This window comes from Neopsephotus bourkii, unplaced genomic scaffold (assembly GCF_033783945.1).
Source record: "Neopsephotus bourkii isolate Nb327-2 ecotype Australia unplaced genomic scaffold, CSIRO-AGI_Nbou_v1 NB_30, whole genome shotgun sequence".
In the NCBI taxonomy this organism is placed as follows: domain Eukaryota; kingdom Metazoa; phylum Chordata; class Aves; order Psittaciformes; family Psittacidae; genus Neopsephotus; species Neopsephotus bourkii.
The window spans coordinates 680638-700653 of NW_026900547.1; the positions used below are offsets into that span (position 1 = coordinate 680638).

General features: G+C 39.7%; 1 protein-coding gene across 1 annotated transcript; it reads left to right on the plus strand.

The window, feature by feature from the left end:
* Nucleotides 1-10291: 10291 nt before the first annotated feature.
* CTXN3 (cortexin 3) lies at nt 10292-16017 on the plus strand. The gene is made up of 2 exons (XM_061376398.1): nt 10292-10795; nt 15277-16017. Exon 2 carries the CDS (start codon nt 15321-15323, stop codon nt 15561-15563), a length of 243 nt encoding a protein of 80 aa, XP_061232382.1. The 5' UTR covers nt 10292-10795; nt 15277-15320; the 3' UTR covers nt 15564-16017.
* Nucleotides 16018-20016: the final 3999 nt, after the last annotated feature.

Below are 20016 nucleotides of genomic sequence, written 5' to 3' on the forward strand. Positions count from 1 at the left end.
TGTGGCACACCCGCGGTCCCTCCCATGTATTTTAATCTTTCCCTTTGTCTGTCTCTAGGGAGAGATGACTGCATAGTGATTTTCCTCCTCAGTTTTGCAGATAAGTTTAGGATGCAGTTTCAAGCTGTGGCTAAGCCAATCTAATAATAAGCTACTGCTGAAAGAGGCAGCCCTGCTCCTCTGCTTTCAGGTTCCCCGCTCTGTGCCCATCTCTCTTGAGATGCTAACTGATCTGATTAAGAACTTTTTTTGTTTTGTTTAATTTTTTATCCCCCAAATGGATTTTTCCACACCTGATTTACGCTGTAGTTGCACAATAGCTGTGTCTGATGCAAAGGGAGGGGTGGCAACTTTCAGGGCTGGAAAGTGGGGATGTGCAGGTTTGCCCCTTTTTGGCAGTAGCTCACACACTGACTTCGCTGCAGTATGAAAAGTCTCTCTTGAATCAAGAAGTAGGGAGATAAATGGCTGGCTACAGATTTTCCCAGGAGAAACGGTCATCAGTTCTTCATAGCTGGTGGCTAGAGGAAGAAAGTGCCAAGGGGTATGTGCAACCTGAATGAGAATGTAGGAGGGCGTGTAAAGGAGGAGGGTTAACTCCCTTTCACTGCTGCCTGTCCAAAAGCAGTCTACAATAACTTAGATTCTGTTTGTGATTCCGATAATGTTTCCTTAATGTTTCAGAACTAAGGAAAGAGGCTGAAAAAAAACCCAACCCAGTGTAATTTGAGTTCATGATTTGTGAAATATCAGCATAAAAAAAGTGAAGGCTATATAACCGATCACTTTCCAAAATAAAAATATAGATTGGTTCAAATTAAAGGTTATGAACGTTTAGGTATATTTCTATTAGGAAATGACAAATTTGTTGACATGAAAAAAATGTAGCAGAACTACTTTGGGGAGCTTTCATGCTTTCGAATTACCTTTTTCTATGCACATTTGAGGACCTGGCATACTCCTGCCTGGTTTGTCACAGGTCAAAAGCATGCTACCTTTTGTACAGAATCCTTCAGATTAATTTTAATTGATGTGCTAAGGGTCTTTCAAATGAAGCCCATTATATTTGTTACCACCTTTTAAAATAGGATTAAATGAGTTGCCCCGATCCTGTAAAATGTGAACATAGCTTGAATGTAAAGTAACTGCACTATTCAGTAGCTCTATTGTCTGTCTTTTCAGATGGTCTCACATGCTTTTAGCTTTAACTAAGGAGACCAATTTTATTTTTTGAGGATTATAAATTCCATGAGACAGGACAGCAAGAGGTAGCATTACAATATGCTAGTTATTATGCTGTTTGGAAAAGAGAATTGCGTAACTAATCTTTTGTCACATGAAATCATTATGCTCATATTTGAAACGTATTGTTTCCAGCCTTTGCGCAAGGGCTAATAATATTAAATAATCTTGCATTAAATAACTGCTTTTATGAACATTTCCTTAAATTACCTGATAATATGTTCTGCTATTTTCTGATGCAAATACATAACTTCTGTGTATAATATTAGATCAATGGCAACATTTAGGTGTGGGGAAAAAAGTTCCATGTTGGTTGTGTCAGTGTGACCTGTTGCACTTCTGGGTGTGTAAAACATTCATTATGGAACTTCTGTGGTTTTTACTGAAAAAGCACTGCTGCCTTTGGCATTTCTGGGTTAGCCAACAAGATGACTTTCATTCCTTTAAGGCCCTAATTTAACCAAAACAGAGGATAAGAATCACTTGGGCGTTACCAGCTTCCTTGGCTGGAATTCTGTAACACGTATAGAAATTTTAACTGTATGGGTTTATTTAAGGGATCTACCTCTTCCTTTCATGACACACTCTCAAAGGCTGACATAATTTTGAAAAAGAGGCAGCTTTTACAAAGGAAGCAGAGCTCTTGAAAGGGAAAAACATACTCACCATCCCAAATTGCTCTAAAGGTCAGCAGTTATATCCCTGTACATTCAACCTCTCTGCTCAGACAATCCTGTCTCCCTCTCAGCAGTAGCTCTCAGTTCTGCAAAGTTATTGAAAATCAGGACAAAATCAAGCAGCAAGAGAGCCAGCAGCTTGCTCATTAAGTTCTCACATATCTCTTCATATTCCTTGTTCTAAATTTCTTTACATTATTCTGAGGTGACTCTTAAGGTGAGCTAGCAAATGTGGGAATGGGAATGTTAGGTAGCTTTTATAATTTCTTAAACAATAAAATCTGTTCAGTGATGTTACTCTACCAGGGTTTTTTTTAATGATACTTAGACATAAAATGTGCCTTAACTGACATTACTGAACTGCATTACACCAAACCACAATGCACTGATGTCTTTTGAAAGGCATCTTAATCCAGTCTCTTAATCTTCAGCATTATAGCAGTAAATTCGCACGTCACTTATTTAATGAATAATAAACCTATGGATTAAAAATATAACCATAGATTTAACTAAAGTTGTAACTATCCATATACTTTTATTCTCCTGTGTCCATGTAATGTTTAAGTTTAAAAATCAGTGTTCCTATGGAGCTGTTTAAAAAAATCAGTGTTCTTATGGAGCTGCCAGTCACAAGACATCTTGTACTTTCTTTTGTTCAGACACCATCTGAATTTTACACAGCTGCCTGCATAAATCAGCTGTAGGAAGAGAAATAGAAGTTGTTGCAAACCTTTATGTTTTGGCAGAAGTGCTGTCGTGTTATGTTAGGTATCACATCTAGGCTGTATTAAGAGAAAAATGGGAAGTAGTGAAAAATGCAGAGAAGGTAAATTCATTTTGAAATCTTGGCTTTTATGGTGAATTATGCAAATTTTGTTAGGGATTTTCCCCTATTTTGGTATTGCTGTGGTGCACACCAGAATTACAAATAAAAAATCAATATTAATGCAATATAACTTGCAAACAGCTCTGAGGTACTAAATATCAATGAGTTAATGAAGTGAATGCCACCTCTGGTTTAAGTTGATGGCATATTGCACTTTATAGGTATTATTGCTGCACTCTGCTGATCCCCATTCCTGCATCCTTCAATGTCAGTTAGAATCAACTAGGTTGGAAAAGACCCATAAGTTCATCAAATCAAACAGAGTATAATAATGATGGAGATGCTCAGGATGAAATGCCTGAAATGAGTACTATGACCACGGTTGCATACAAGTAAACAACACAAATAGGAATGTGAGAGCTTTCGATTTAGAGCTATCTGTATCATACTTTAGATTCCTTTTAGGAATCTGTTACTTTTTTAGGATTCTTTAGATTTCTCCAGGGAAGGTGCTGTCAGCCCACAACTTATCCTTGTTCCCTTTTCTCTCTCCATTCTCCACATACAACAGCCCTCCCTGTCTCAGCATTTGTTATTTTCACTTTGTTATTACCCAGATTTTAGAAGTCTCTTTAAGTTAGGATCATAAAACTTGTCAGCGTCGACCATCAGAATATGTACAATACTTACACTGAATGCAAAACAAAATCTCTCATTGCTTTTTCTGGCCAAGCCAGGATTCCAGCCTCATCGGTTTGTGCACCCATTGTTGCTAAAGTTTACAGCAATAGATGCAAACATGAGATAACCACTTATGTTAAGACAGGAAAGCAGGGAAGCCACACAGTCTCCAAAGTAAATCTCATTTATAATACCACTTTTCCTTCAGACATCTGAATATTTCACCCTCCCCAGCATTTTATGCTTCCTGCTTTGCCCTGGCAATGGTAAATACCTGCTGTCTAGGCTGAGGCACCATTTAGAAATGTTCCAGGATTTTATTTTTTTCAGTTTATTTGATCCCACAAAAATAGTTTTAATGATGTGCCAAATGAAACATATGTGTGAGAGCTCAAGTAATTGCTATGGAAAACGCTGGCTAATACTTGGTTCACAGAGACGAAATTGCAGTGTAGAATTGTACTAAATAGAGAAGGCAGGGAAACAGATTGTGCCATGCCAAAGTCTTCTTCTGAGATTACTATAAGGAACCCATGTGCTCTCCAGATAGCTTTACTTGGAAGAAGTTAGCAGTCATGTTGCTTCCCTACTGCTCTCAGAAGATATCTAAACTACATTGTTATTTTGAATGACCTGTGTTAAGAAGGATACTCAGGCACTGTCACATGACTGCCAAAGAAAGCAAGAAAATCATTGGAGTTACCCGAAAACACAGTGTGGTTTCAGTGGGGGCATGAATATAGTAAATGGGCTTTTTTTGCAGGATGTCTTTCATGATGGAGGTGGTGGAGTGCCAGTGGTAAAACTGCAGGGCCTGAGAGAGAAAGTGGGAATGGGAGACTCTATGTTGCTTAAGAGATGCCTGATCTGACTCTGTGGTCAGAATGTTCACAGTACCTGCTAGAATCAGCCCATACTTCCAGCCGAATGCATGTCATAGGGAAGGATGCCTCCAGAATTTGGTGGCAATTAAATTCACCTGTAGGGGAAAATAAAGATTCAGTGTATTAAGCAATATAACACATGACCCTTGGCCCAAACATGCGTGGCCTACCGCACTTTTCTTCAGGAGAGAAGAGGAAGCTGTGCTGGGCTGCAAATCCTGTTGAATCAGCTGAAATCTTTCTACCTTAATTTATCTCTACAGACCTGACTCAGAAAGTCAGTTCTTGGCATTAGCTGTGAGGTTTATAGGAGCTCAGTATAATCTGTGAGAGCAAACCGTAGGAAAAAGTCCGCACTATCCTTTTCCATCTGTGTTAAATATGGTGGCAGAAGACCTGCAAGACAGACGTCTGCTACTGAGAATGTGGCATGTCACTGCTTTGTATAATGATGGACTTTGTACAGTGCAGGACTTCAGGGTCCCCATCTCCACCTCTCAAAAGTAGGTAACAGACCTGTGAGTAGACAAAAATAGAAGCACACAAAAAAGTCAGCAGGAGTCTCTTTTGAATTGCAGTGAATGTCTCAGGATTGCCTTCATGGCTTTTAATCAAAACCTGATATTTTTCTGAAAGGCTGCCCTTATTTACACTTTCTGAAGTTGACAGCAATTTTGGAACTGAAGCACTAAATATTATATATAATTATATTCATATTTCCTGTTTCAAAAAGTTGTTAAAACACAAACCTACAGCAAAGCAAGCCAAGGCTGTGGAAAATATTTTAATGATACTGGCTGAGAAACACTCCCTATGAAGAGAATTAAAGGAACTTCCCTATTAAATAGCTGGAGATACAAATTCATTCCATTACTAGTGCTGTAGGAAATTAGCTGAAATACCAATGTATTTCTGATATTTATTTAGAATTTTACATCACTTACATTCAAAGGCACATGTGAAGCATACCATTCCAACCTCTAGGGTTGGAAGCCAGGATATGATGCACTCGTTGCAAGCCCTACAAGAACTGACCCTGTAGCATCCATTAAACTGAAAGTCATACCCAAAAACTTAAGCTGCCTAAAGCACCATTAAGGGGACTACCAAAACCTAATTCTGAAACTTTACATTCAAAGCAGTCCCTGGCTAATAGCTGCCCTACTAGGATGTCCTCCTGTCTTCCCTCCCTGACTGACTTGGTCAGAGACATGCCTAAGCTTTTCCACTTAATTCTTGGCTCCTGCTTTAACCTTACTGGGACCAAAACCTAGCAAAAACAGTGCATATGCCTCTTCTGGAATCCAACTCACACAGTGTGGCAACAGCACTGAGCATTGAGCTTTTATGTGTTAACCTAGGTGGATTATTCTGAGGTTCAGGTGTTGTGTTTTTTTTTATCTAATGTCTACTTAACATAAAATGCATATAGAGTGATAGGAGAAAACCTCCCCTTCTGTGGGAATTCCCTTATTGCTGAATTACAGATTCACACTCTAATGATCTGTCTTCTTCTAAGAAATGAATCATTCCTTCTTTTCTTGCACAGTTGCTCAGTTTCTGGGAGCTGAGTGGATGACAACTTCTATTAAAATAAGAATTGTTTAAAGGGAAAAGTGTGATGAAGAGTTTCTTCATGACAAAAGGTACACCTCAAGAAAGCACACCAGCTTGCCTTGATCACAGATCACTGCTGCTGCAGTAATGTGCTACTGGGTCTGTAAGACTTTGGTTGATTTGAGAGTACTTACACACAAAATATAAAGTTTCTGGCAGATGTTATGAAATTCCTACACCAGAAAACTTCTGGAAATCTAATCCAGCCTCTTTTGCCAAGTCTTGTCGTGAGTATTCCAGACAAGGAGGGGTTACTAAACCTTGTCAATTATTCCAAAAGTTGCAGAGTACAGTAATGGGGTGGATCTAATCTAGCTGTGTGGAGCTCAAGTTTGGAAAGTGGAAAATCCCCAAAGATTTGAAAAGGGACATTACAAGTTGGCTCTTTAAAGTCACAGAACAAGAGATGCTGACAGGACTAAAAGAAGTGTAAGAAGGGGTTCTAGGACACCCTTTTAAAGCTTGTCTAGGGGAATAGATCCTGAGGGATTTGGAGGGTGAAGAACACAGCATCAGGCTGACCTGTGCCCATGTGTGCAAAGGAGAACAAGGAGGTGAAAATACCTTCCTGAAATGTTTTCCTGCAGTGGCAGAGGTGCACCCTGGTGTGAGCATAATGCATTCATACTGCAGGCTGGCTTGTGGCTTATCCTGAGGTATAGCTACTCTGCAAAGCAACCTGCTGGCAACTAATTGCCACATACAGAATATTTGTGTGTGCCAGTCCTAAGTCCCTGGATAACCCTTGTTACCTGCTTACCCTGCAATGAGAGAGGTGCTGAGGGAGCCCTGGATGGAGACTTTTATGTGACAGCAAGAGGAGGTGCTTCCTTCTTTCTTTTTGGTCGTAAGGCGTGAAAAGCCAGACTGTCAATGGGTTTAAGGCAGGCCACCCCCAGGGTGCACAGATGTCTCTGGCTGCCTGCATGGGTGTCTACAAAATAACCATCTCTGCATTGTGGTAATCTGGCTGACAGCTTTGCTTCATCCCTGCAAGCATATTTTGTCCTACTACATGCACATAATGATAGCCTCATGAACCGCAGTGTTGACCCTGCCAAAGACAATGTGGTTGGCAAGGTTAATGTTTTAAGATAAAAGATGTTTGCACAGGAAAATTCTCAAGGGGTAGAGAAAGGAAGATAATTCTCGTGAGCTTTAAATCTATTGTCCATAACAGAAGCCTGAAGGAAATACGAGAGCAGAATAATATCCCATATTCTTTTTCTGGTGTATGAAAATACGGGATATCTGAAAACTAAAGTTCCCTGTAAGAAATCAAAACAAATGGCATTCTGTCACACTAAAATGGTTGGGGGTCTTGGTGTGGATGTATGCCTGTGTGTTCCTGCTTGTTTTGGAGTAAAAACTCTCAGAAAAACAACCCTTACACTTTTTAATCAGCCTATCTGACTGACATTCTAAAACTGACTTCATTTTTCTCATGGGAAAGGAAAACAGGAACCTTCTTGCTTTAGTTAGATATTTTCCCTCAAAATAAAAAGCAACTATATCAAGGGCAGCTTTAGTATGTGGAAACAAGTACAACTCCCAGGGCAAAAATCCCTAGATACAAGTTCATAAGTTAAGCATTAAATGTTACTGACTATATCCTCTCCCATTGCAATGTCAGTTTAGTTTCTAAAGAAAGTATACCACCGGCCTTCATAGAATCCACTACATTTTGAGATGTATGAAGGGTTAAGATATCATAATATTAAGATATTATAATCATTATTTGGGATGACTGAAAAAAGGGTGTTAATTGGAGTTAAAAAGGCACATTAGTGACAACAATCTATAGAGAAGAAAGAAGCACTAGCAGATTATAGGTCTGACTTTGCAAAGGCATGGGAGTATCCTGTAAGGGTTTTTTTGTTTGTTTTATTTTTTGGCACACCTTTTGAATGTTAATGTTCTGCTGAAGATGGTTTCAGACAGGCTGCAAGGCGACTGCTGTACTCAGCCAAGCAGAATCCATTGAAGCGTTTCTGAGGCAGAGCTGAAATTATAGCCTCACTTTAAAAAAAAAATACATTAGTACTGTCAGCTAATTACTTAGAATCATAGAATCATAGAATAGTTAGGGTTGGAAAGGGCCTTAAGATCATCAAGTTCCAACCCCCCTGCCATGGGCAGGGACACCTCGCACTAAAACATATCACCCAAGGCCTTGTCCAACCTGGCCTTGAACACTGCCAGGGATGGAGCATTCACAACTTCCCTGGTCAACCCATTCCAGTGCCTCACCACCCTAACAGGAAAGAATTTCCTCCTTATATCCAATCTAAACTTCCCCTGTTTAAGTTTTAATCCATTACCCCTTGTCCTGTCACTACAGTCCCTAATGAAGAGTCCCTCCCCAGCATCCCTATAGGCCCCTTTCAGATACTGGAAGGCTGCTATGAGATCTCCATGCAGCCTTCTCTTCTCCAGGCTGAACAGCCCCAACTTTCTCAGCCTATCTCCATTTGGGAGGTGCTCCAGTCCGCTGATCCATCCTCATGGCCCTCCTCTGGACTTGTTCCAACAGATCCATGTCCTTTTTATGTTGAAGACACCAGAACTGCACACAATACTCCAAGTGAAGTCTCAGTAGAGCAGGGGCAAGATCACCTCCTTTGATCTGCTGGTCACACTCCTTTTGATGCAGCCCAGGATACAGTTGGCTTTCTGGGCTGCAAGCTCACACTGAAGCTGGTTCATGTTCATTTTCTCATCAACCAACACCCCCAAGTCCTTCTCTGCAGGGCTGCTCTGAATCTCTTCTCTGCCCAGCCTGTAGCTGTGCCTGGGATTGCTCCGACCCAGGTGTAGGACCTTGCACTTGGCATGGTTAAGCTTCATGATGTTGGCATCAGGCCACCTCACAAGTGTGTCAAGGTCCCTCTGGATGGCATTCCTTCCCTCCAGCGTATCAACCGAACCACACAGCTTGGTGTCATTGGCAAACTTGCTGAGGGTGCATTCAATCCCACTGTCCATGTCACCAACAAAGATGTTGAACAAGACCGGTCCCAACACCAATCCCTGAAGGACACCACTCGTTACTGGTCTCCAGCTGTTGCTTCTAACACACAAATAGGATTCTCAGTCGAGTTTGTGGTTTTTCATGTAAAATTCTAAGCCTTCAAACAGCAGCTTTTGAACTTGGGCATTCGCTAGTTTCTTGGCCATCCCTGATCCTTTATGCTTAGAAATACAAGAAAGGTGCAGAAGAATGGAAACTAAAGATACTTGTAACAACCTGTAACTGCTGCAGTGGGAAATGGATCAAGTTCCTCCTCTCTAGATGAAGGTATTTGTTTCACAGAAATTGACTGTCTAATTTTCTTCATTTATTTACTAAAGCTATAATCTTTATATTGCATACAACTGGCTAATATTCTCTATTACGTCCTCCATACCAGGTCAGGAATACTGACATAACAATAATTATATTACTATATAGTAACTATGTTGTTATGTATTCCTATTTACTTTCTGAAAAGTATATTACATTTCATGTTTTACTGATGTCAGGCTAGTATAAAAACCACTTCTTGTCATTTTGAGCTGGAAATATTTCTTTTGGTACGGATTTATGATTGTTATGATGACAATTTTTCAACTTGCTGATTCATGTAAGATGCAGCCCATAAGGATATTAGCCATGTTATTGGCTTTACAAGCTTTAGCATTTTTGGTTAGCTTGTTACTGCTATGCCTTTAAAATATTCACTGTGGAGAAGGGCTGCATTACTGTTGCCTCTGTATCTGTACACCCTCTTTTTGAAAGAAGAATGTATACTGAGGAAGGAGAACAGTCTGTTGGGTGCATATTTAAACAATTTCACATATCCCTGAATGGTGTAAATATATTGATGTTTCACAGATTCATGCCTTCAGTAACTGCTGAAAAGCTAGCAATTACTCTAGAAAATGCAGTGAGTAATTCAAGTTTTTAGAATAATTTTGACCTTTTTTTTGTATAAATCATCCTTAGCTTATGTAGAAGAATTCAAAATATTATTTGTGTACATTAGCACATTAAAGGTGAGCTTGCATTTTAAACATTTCATGGTGCATTAAGTAAAAGTGATGTGCATGGTATTAGAGAGGGTCTATGGAACAAAGTAACAGGTCCCTTTCTAGGATTTTTTATTGCTAAAATTAACCCTGCCAACTTGCTTTAGCAATGTTAACCACTGAATAATGCACCACGGGGCTCTTTGCACTCAAAGATCTGTCCTTAAAAGCCGTTGAGAGATGATGAGTATATGTGTGTGCAGGGAAAGGCCAATGGCATCTTGGTATCAAATTTGTGAGAAAAAAAGATGAAGTATAGGTGAAAAAGGCATTGCTAATATATCCAATATATACAGTTGGAAAGAGACTCTGGTGCAGCAAGCGACAGTACAGGATACGGTATGAAGGAACCTAACAAGCATTAGGGTACAAGAGAACTGCACGTGGAATTTAATCTGCTAGCCTGGTACTTTTTGTAATCAAATTTTATTTATTTAAGGTAGGTTTAAAATGTCAATCACAGCAACTGAGCTGTGAGTGCATGGAAATATCTTTTCTCAAATATTGTGTGTACAGATGTTTGAGCCTGAAGAAACTTGCCATGTGTTTTTGTAGCTAAGGAAGTGAGTAATCAGTGAAACTAGTATGGGTGGTATAGGAAAATCATGCACATGGTCTTGGCACAGCTGTCTGCTTGCTACATTCCATGAGATATTTCATAATGGAAAACCAATTGCTCCACTAATATAGGATACCTGCATATCAGGCATATGGGGTGAAGCACCCAGTTAAGTCACAGGACCTTACAGATCAGGTCAGTAAATCCTGAGTGAACAAGAAGGGCGAAAGAAAATCCCTGGGTATTGACTTAAAAGACAGATAAAAATATCTTTTTTAATCTCTTTAAATGTCTTGATCTTTAATGTCTTGCTGTTTGTTGCCTAACTATAATTTTTATCAAGCAAATTTTGCAGGACCAAAGGTTTAAGTAGGAAAGATGGTGATTAAGTTGACAGAACAGCATAGCTTGCTGCAGTAGCAGGAAACTTGGCCTTGTGTCTAGTTATTAAGGCTGCAGGCCTCTGTGAGTCAAAGAGTTTTCTGCTAGTTAAATTAGTCCTTTGACCTTGCTTGTTTCAGAGGCTTTTCTATTTGTTTTATGTGATTTACATGGAAGAGAGTGAACGATTTGTCAAGAAATAGCAGTAAACAGATTCCATCATTCTATATGGTGTTTTGATTGTTAATATTTTTAGTTAAAACATTTGCTTTGAATCAATGTACACATAGATTGTGGATGTCACAGTTCAGCCTGGAAGTCATCAGTGGTTTCTTGAATTACCAGTTCCTCAGTATTTTGAAAGACAAAAGGCCAATAATTCTAATCTGTGTATATCTCCATCTGTTTTGGAACAATTTACAGCAGCTGAAGGTCAGCTCCAGAGCTGCTCTGTGTCTCAGAGTACTGCAGCTACAGGGATGGGATGATATGCAAGTTTATGAGCAGGTAGGATACAGAACCTGGCAAAATGGATAGAAGTAAGATTCTATTCAGCAAACTGGGGTGTGGTTTCCTACAGTCTCTTTGGCTGTGACTAGTCACCAACATGCAAATCTCTTATAGTAAGAACATAAACATATGGGTATTAATGCAAAATTCAATTTATGTTGTACATGGTTATAAAAAGGGAGCAGTTTAAACAGCAGAACAAAACCACATTTAACTGTAAATATGTTATTCCTAGAGGTACAGATCTTAAAGGCTGGTCCTATTGTTCTCAAAGTGAGAAGCTTTAAACTGTGAGCCCTGAGGAAATCCTTTTAATGTACAACAATTTTCAATTAAAGTCAACTTTGAAACAAAATAAATGCTAAAAAAAGAACTGAAAAACCAGTTAAAGGATCTTTGAATAAACTATTCAGGGTCCTGTCAATTTGTATCTTTCAGATGAATGTGCAGATAGCTCTATCAACTAATTAATCTGGTGATATTTTAACTTCAAATATCTTAGTAGCTTGGCCAGAAAAGTTATGTTTTGGTGGCATTTGCCCAGGCCCTGTGGTCATAGTTCAGCTACAGGGCTACAGGTGAATACCTGAAACTTTGTGAAGGCTATAAAGGTTTAGGATGTGCCAAAGGCTAATCTGTCAATTTAACACCATTAATGATATGAAAGTTTTACTCTGTTTCTTTATTTCCTTATAAATTTACTATATTAGACTGTAAGCACCACCTCAAGGAGAGCTATAATTGAACTAACTAATGGAAGTGTGCACACTAGCAAGGAGAAATTATATTAACCACCTGATGTGGATGGAGTAATGTGCAACTGTTTACTCATTAAACAAAGGATTAAACACATCTGCAAGGCATCCGTTACAGAAACTAACTGAAGGGGGCACATCTTCCTTAAACAAAAACTACAAACAAACAAGAAATAAAATCAGGGCTAGACATTTAAATGAAGGATAACCTGTTTTTTCTGTCAGTTATGATTTTACATGAGATGTGAAATCAGAAAGAAAGCAGCAGGTCTGCACCTACAGGAATCTTGATTACATCAATGAATTTTTAAACAAGCTTGAGGTGCTACCACTCCTGTTGTAACTTGGCTCAGCATTTAGTGATTGGAACAAGCTGAAAAGAAACACAGTCAGGTTGTGGTGTTATTATTACTATTATTTGTTTTCTACCACTTTGCTTGTTACGATCTGTATTTTTTATTTATTTGTTTTGGCTGCATGGATACTTTTGTGCTGTAATGGGGATATTTATAGTGTGCATCTCACTCATGCTATTGTCTCTGGCCTCTTGGGATCTGCATTAGAGCTGTAGCAGAAATCTCTCTCATGCTATGGGGAAGAGCCTTTCTGCCTCCCTCTGCAGCTCCTCAACACCCTTTTCCAGGCTCCTGCCCTCCCTGTCAGCCTGCTATAAGTACCATCAAGGCAGGATGGAGCTCAGGCAGGATGGAGGAACTCTTGCAAGGTGTGCAGAGGTTCTCATACAAGAAAATACAGTTTGCCATGTACAGTGTGCATGGTACAGGGAATGTTTCCAGTTGGACAGAAACTCCCATGCTTAGTGCCAGGGCAGATCTGCTGACACAATAGAAAATGATGGGCAGGGAGAAAGATATGGGACCTGTGGACTCCCTTATACCAGTTGCTCCAGGTGAATGACCAGAAGCCAGGAGTGTGGCCAAAATGCTTCCAAGCCTTATTACTTATTTCTGTAGATATGCCCAATTAACGCATTTAGTTAGTTAACTTCTCCTTTCAAGTGCTCATGTGCTTATATCCGTGGGATATTTAAACATAATTTTCTCATAAAAGAAGTGGTTAATAAGCTCATCCATTTTCAAAATCAAGTTCCTTCAAAACTGTGTACATAATACTTTGTCTGTTCTAAGATTTGGCATTTAAAACCAGTGTATCAAAAGTTCATCTTTCCTGACACTCACAGATTTTCCATCTTTTTCATTTTCTCCCATGGTTGCTAACAGTATTCAGGTAATGCCTAGAAAAATGTCAGGAAAACCTTTCCTAAAACACTCTGAACTGTAAAAGCAAGCATAATTACTGTATTGTGTAATTACAGTTTTAGGAAAGACTAAAGTTACATGTGTATAATATGTGTTTAGCTGAGGACATATGCTTAAACATTAAAAACTATGACATAATGTATGTACAGAAAAGCTTTCCAAAATCAGAATGCCAAAGGTCTTTTAGAATGGGACACCATCACCTTTGGCCTCCACTGCAGCATCAGTGCCACAGTGGTACACTCTGTCTCAGTTTATATGTTTCTTCTTTTTTACAGTCACATTATTTATTGCCAGAATTCATTATTTCCTTCACCAGATATTACTCCCTCCCCACCCCCAAATGTGTGTTGGCTTTATTAAACCAGTTGTTCCTAAGTTTTAGCTCTCTCTGTTACAGCCCTCTGTATCACCTTTTTATCAGCTGGTAGTTGAGACACATTTTCAAGACGAAGGTAACAGTTTTGATCTTGCTATCTTTTCCATCATAAGTTACACCAGTCAATAACAGCTATACAGTTCCAATTTTTTGTTGCTTTAATACTTTATTTTGTTTAAGGTACAGTTTTTAGGATAATCCTAGAAATATCCCAGTGTTGCCATGTTTTCTTAATCTACTTACACCTAATTACTGATCCCAGTCCAGTGATGGAATCAGTATAATGATTCCATCTATAAAATGATATGAAGCATATTTGATATGAAGGCTATAATGATGTGAAGTTTTTTTTTCTGTGTGTGCTACATACTGCTTATGTTCTTCTATTTCTTTTTCTTTCCCTTTCCATTAACTCAATGCGTTCAGCCAATACAGTGCTGTCTTTCAACCAGTTTTGAAGCCTTTCTTTTCCTAAGGACACTTCACAGGTAATTTCAGTGATTTTGATGACCAGGCTTAAGTTGTGGCATCCAGTTTCCCTCCTGCTGGAAGGAAAATCCAGTGTGCAAAGGAGGAGGAAATAATGGTAGACAGACACCCAGATAGACAGTCAAGGGAGCAGATGTGCCAGGCAGGAAGTAGCACAGCATATATGCTGCTGTCTAGGAACAAATCCCCAGTCCTGGCATTTCTTTTGATGTGGCAGAGCTGCTAACACAAAAAACATTTTCTTCCTAACTGTGTTTGTAAGATTGATTCTGATTTTACATCAGAAAACATTTAGAAATGTTTGCCCTTGAGATAAATTTCTACCTGACTTACTTCAAGCTGCCTTTCTAAATCTCTGAAACACAAATTATTTATGGCTTTTCTTCATCAGTGCTACAATATTTTCAGGCATTGAATGATTGCTGCTTTCTGTTGTGGGGACACACACATTTTGTTGGCTTGTCCTGGTCCATCCCACCTCAAAACATTTTTGGTCATTGTGTAAAACCATAACTGATTGTGTTTTTTAGACCCCTCTCACCCACCTTAGAGTAGCATCAACTACAGCTCGCCTGTCCTGCAGCAAGGCTTGAAATTTGTCTCTTCTCTGTGCTATCCACTGTGGTTAAATCCCTCATTTTTCCCCTTGCAGGAAACAAACGTTCTGCTCCAGTCCAAATTACATGGTAGGTTAGAGAGAAGTTACTGCCAGCTCTGGTCGGGTGACATTTAAGATTTGTTGCTGGATTCTGTACTGCCAACAGAACATTGCAGGATTTCAAACTTGTCTCAAATATGACACAGAGGCAAACAGACCCTGCTCTCAAGTTCTTTTCATCTAATTTTTCTTCATTATGAGAAAGTTGTATTGAAGTAAATAAACAAAAGGGCTATTTGCAGTTAACATTGCTTCCCTTTTGCCCTACAGATAGCAGAGTGCATCTAAATGGCTTCTACTCTGACCTCAGCAAAATGATGATGAAAAGAAGGCAACTGTGGGATTATTCATTTCATCTTCTCTTAATGATTGATGGAGAGGTATTCACTGCCACTTTTGTGCCATCTGGGAACATGACACCAAATTCCAGCATGACCCTGGAACAGAAAACAACGTTTGCCTTTGTGATTTTATTATTTATTTTCTTGGGAATCCTCACTGCTCGCTGCTTCCGTATTCTCCTTGACCCCTACAGGAGTATGCCAACCTCAACCTGAACTGAGGGACTTGATGGACTGGAGAAATGCCAGTTTGACTATGCTCTTGCTTAGAGACTTAGAAGTATGTAGGCTTATTTATCACTCTGATAAAGAAAAAAAAAATCCAGGAATGTCTGTATTTTTTTAATGGTTTGTAGTTTTTAAATATTACAGGAGTTGCAACATACAAATGTGCACGTAATGATTTTTATTTTAATTAAATACCAAGGAAAATTAAATTTTTGGATCTCTTCCCTCGGAAAAAAGATGAAGGCTGCACTAGCAGAACTTTTCTTCAGAATTCATTGGAACAATATGTAGTGTAAGACACAAGAGCACATCTTCTCCTTCATAGCCTTTTTATCATTAACACGAGTCTGTGGAGGAACATGTCTTACAAAGGATGTAAGAATGTGTTTTTATGATCTGAATGTGGTAAATTAGCTTTTCAAGCTCCACAAGACTCTTCTTACTCTATGTCCTTTGCTCTAAAGACAAATGAGGAAGTTTCCCATACCATAAGATTGAAAGAGCTGGAGAACTTCAGGAGAAAGAAATTCCTCCATGTTTTCCCAGATATTCAATAAGATGACCTTTCATAGCATTAACCAGTGCTTAAACATCTTAATACTGAGAAATAACTGACTGTAATCTTTGTTGGAAATAAAATATGTAATGATTTTGCCTTTTCTTTGTCTTTTTGTGCTAAAACTAATTTCTATTAAGGTAGGTTTTTGCATTGTTCTTACAACAGCTTTTGCAAACAGGTTTCAGTCTTGCATGTATTTCACACCCTGCATTTCCTTTGAAGGTCCCTTCAAACCCAAATTATTCTATGATTCTATGATGCTATGATTTCCAGCATTCACTCAGTCTATTTACTTGGTATGTAGGTTACACTGCCTGGTTTTGTTTTCTAATTGGCTCACTGAAACATTGGTGCTAAGAATCAATAAATAGCCAGCACCCTCTTTACCCTGTGTCTTTATCTGTACAATGAAAATCCATGCCTAGAAGTCAGTGTAAACAAAAACCTACCTATGTGATTGATCAAGGAAAGAAAGATTTTAAAGATTACACAAAACTTGGTAGAGCTGCTTGGAGTCCAAGTGCATGCTTGCAAGCATTGTTTAGCAGCATTGAAATATTATAGTGGCAAGAACATTTGATGTACTGCCAGGAGGGAAAAGGCCACGCTTCTGAACAGAGAAGAGTCTTGAAAAAAGTCTAGTGCTGCCAGGCTTCTTAAACATCTCATGGAGTGAGGAAGGGAAGGTGCATGCTGCCTGTTTTCAGATAAGGCTTTAGATTTAGCTCTTTTACTTGTACTGTAATACGACAAGCAGTTGAGAAGTTTCCTTTGTGCTTTGGCTTGCAGCCTGTAAGTGGAGAAACAAAGCCAGCCCATAGCTAATACAGCTGGGACTGTGCTGACTCATCTGAGCTGAGGCTCTGACTCTAGCTGTGAGCTGTTTGTTTCCCTTTGCTGCTTGTCCTGTCCACTGGTTAAAGGTTGCAGCTATTTGTAGTAGAGGCAGTGGAAGGAGGGGTGGCTCTGCACACTGGTTATCACAGTTCACAGGAGGGCAACCATATCCCCCAACACAGCTCCCTGACCAGTTCACAGAAGGAAACTGGCTGTGCTCTGTCACTGCTGAAATGCAAGTGCAGCTTCAGGGGTGGTAACCTTTGAGGTAGGCTGGGCAGAAGGGACCAGGATCACAGCTGTGTTCTCTAGAAGCCATGAGGTATCAGCTTTAGCTACTCATCTACAGTCCTATGGCACCTAGATCAAAGCAAAATCAAACTTTCAGATGACTTCCCAAAGGTAACGACAGGTTCCTATTGCACCAGTGGTCTCTAAGTGTGCTGTCAGTATTTATGAAGCATCAGAAACTGCGTTTATGTGTATGACCTGGGAAGGATGATGGAGAGGAATTATTCGTCAGGCACTGTAGCAGTAGGACAAGGGGCAATGGGTTTAAACTAGAACAGGGGAAGTTCAGGTTAGGTATAAGGTAGAAGTTCTTTACTGTGAGGGTGGTGAGGCACTGGAATGGGTTGCCCAAAGAAGTGGTAAATTCTCCATCCGTGGCAGTGTTCAAGGCCAGTTTGGAGAGGGCCTTGGGTGACATGGTGTAGTGTGAGGTGTCCCTGCCCGTGACAGGGGGGTTGGAACGAGAGGATCTTAAGGTCCTTTCCAACCCTAAGTACTCTATGATCCTATAAGAATTTGAGTATGAGGCCACACTGAAAGGGTATGTATTCTATGATTCTGTGGTTCTTTCTCTCTTGTGTCAGGGTCTGTTGAAGACTCCATAAATTTTATTTTCTAGTAAAAGAAAAAGACTTTCCTCCCTAATTGCACCCAAAGAGGGAGATGATGACTTTGATCAAGGGAATGTAATACGAAGCAATTTGATTCTTGTGTGGAGTTTGGAAGTTGCTAACTGAGGACTATTTTGGATACTTAGCCAGCCAGCATCTCTGGTATGTTTGGAGGCATTCCAGGGAGATATTTTTGTAAACCACTGGGGTAAGTCAGTTCGTTAAGGGGAATTTAATACTGCTGGGGAGTCACTTTAAGTCAGCCTATCTGGGGATATTGCTAAATTGACTATAGCAAAGATAGGAAGTTCACACCAGTTTCCCCCTGCAGTAGACTTTTTCCTTTGCTCTCGCAAAGGCTAACAGATGATTCCTAAAGACATGATGGTGATTTAGTTTCGAGATAGCTCACTTTTCATTTGCTTGGAGAGACCAGACCAGACTTCAAATGGAAAGACTATTATTCCAGTCCACAATGTAGCTTATGGCATATCACTGTGCCTCAGAAAAACATGTATTGACTGTGGAGTGAGCTGAAATATTAATGAGCCTGGAAAGGGAGGGTCTGTGTGCTAATGCAGATCGGCTCAGTCAGCCCTGCAGCTGTGTATCACTCTAGTATAGGCTTTTATATATCAGTTTCTGCAGAAAATCCTGTACAGTCTTTAAAAATGCTTTCAAAAGAATATTTCTTGATATATTTTAAGCAAATACACTCTTACATACTGCACTGAAAGAAGGAATATGTGTATTTTTTTAATAAATACATTTATGTTAGTTTGTTCAATCTAGCTACAAGGAGTTTAAATCGAAGGGCTACTGGGGAGAGATAAAGCCTAATAAGGACAGAGATAAGACTCTATTGGTAGACGTCAGAGACTAAAGCTGTTTTACTCCAATGGGGATTTCAAGACTTTTTTATCTTAGACACGACCTTTATATGAAAGTGCTGACCTAACAGCACAGAGTTGAGTTGGGAGTCTGTTCTCAGTGACATCTGGGGTGCACATGTGCAAGAACAGCCCCAACACGGCTTCTCCACTGCAATCAAAGGTTTGTGTACAACTTGTGCAAACATGAACTATCTTTAGATTAGCTGGGGTGTCAGGAATGAAACAGCCACAGAAATTCATAGTTCTGTGCACATTGCAAGAGCCATGTAGGGGTTACTGCTGGATATGTACACACGTGCTGGACCTCCAGTGAAATTTATTTGTCATTGCCATGCAACTAGCAGGATCTGGGCTCTCTTTTAAAGGCAGGTGAAGTTGGGATCCAGCAGTACAGCTGTGCTGAGAGAGAAAAAGAACCACCAACCAACTGATGCAGTTGGCAGCAGAGCAAATTTCTCACTTGCTAGAGATGGGGCTTATACAGTTGAATGGAGTTTAAAGTTTCCAAGAGGAGGATTTTTTGTGTACATAAGAGGAAATGTAAATAGAAACTCACCTTGGTTTTACTTCTTTTTTTTTTTTTTTTTTTTTCTGCCTGCTATGTATTCTGAGCAAATGTGTAGTGCTTGTTTTTGAGAGAGCCTTCTGTGGAGCATAGCATAGTCAGCTTTTACCACACATAGAATCATAGAATAGTTATGGTTGGAAAGGACCTTAAGATCATCAAGTTCCAACCCCCCTGCCATGGGCAGGGACACCTTGCTCTAAACCATATCACCCAAGGCCTCGTCCAACCTGGCCTTGAGCACTGCCAGGGATGGAGCAATCACAACCTCCCTGGGCAACCTACTCCAGTGCCTCACAACCCTAACAGGAAAGAATTTCCTCCTTATATCCAATCTAACCTTCCCCTGTTTAAGTTTTAATCCATTACCCCTTGCAATGCCCCCAGAATGCCTGGAGGTATCTGATGTGTGGCTCCATGGCCCTGTGAGTCTAATAAGATTGTTACACAGGGGTTTTGTAGGTTTGTGGCTCTACATAGAGATACTAGGCCTACATGTCTCAGATGTGGTCTTTTAGGACACTTGCAAGAAGTCTAGCCTAGGTGTTGCAACCTCTGTTCTGATCTGTAGACTATTTGGTAGGAATTTATACTCCACCTGGTTCAAAGGTCAACAAACATGCCTATGTCAGTGACCATTGAGAAGCAGCCTGAAAACCTCCAAAACTGCAGAAAAGAAACTGAA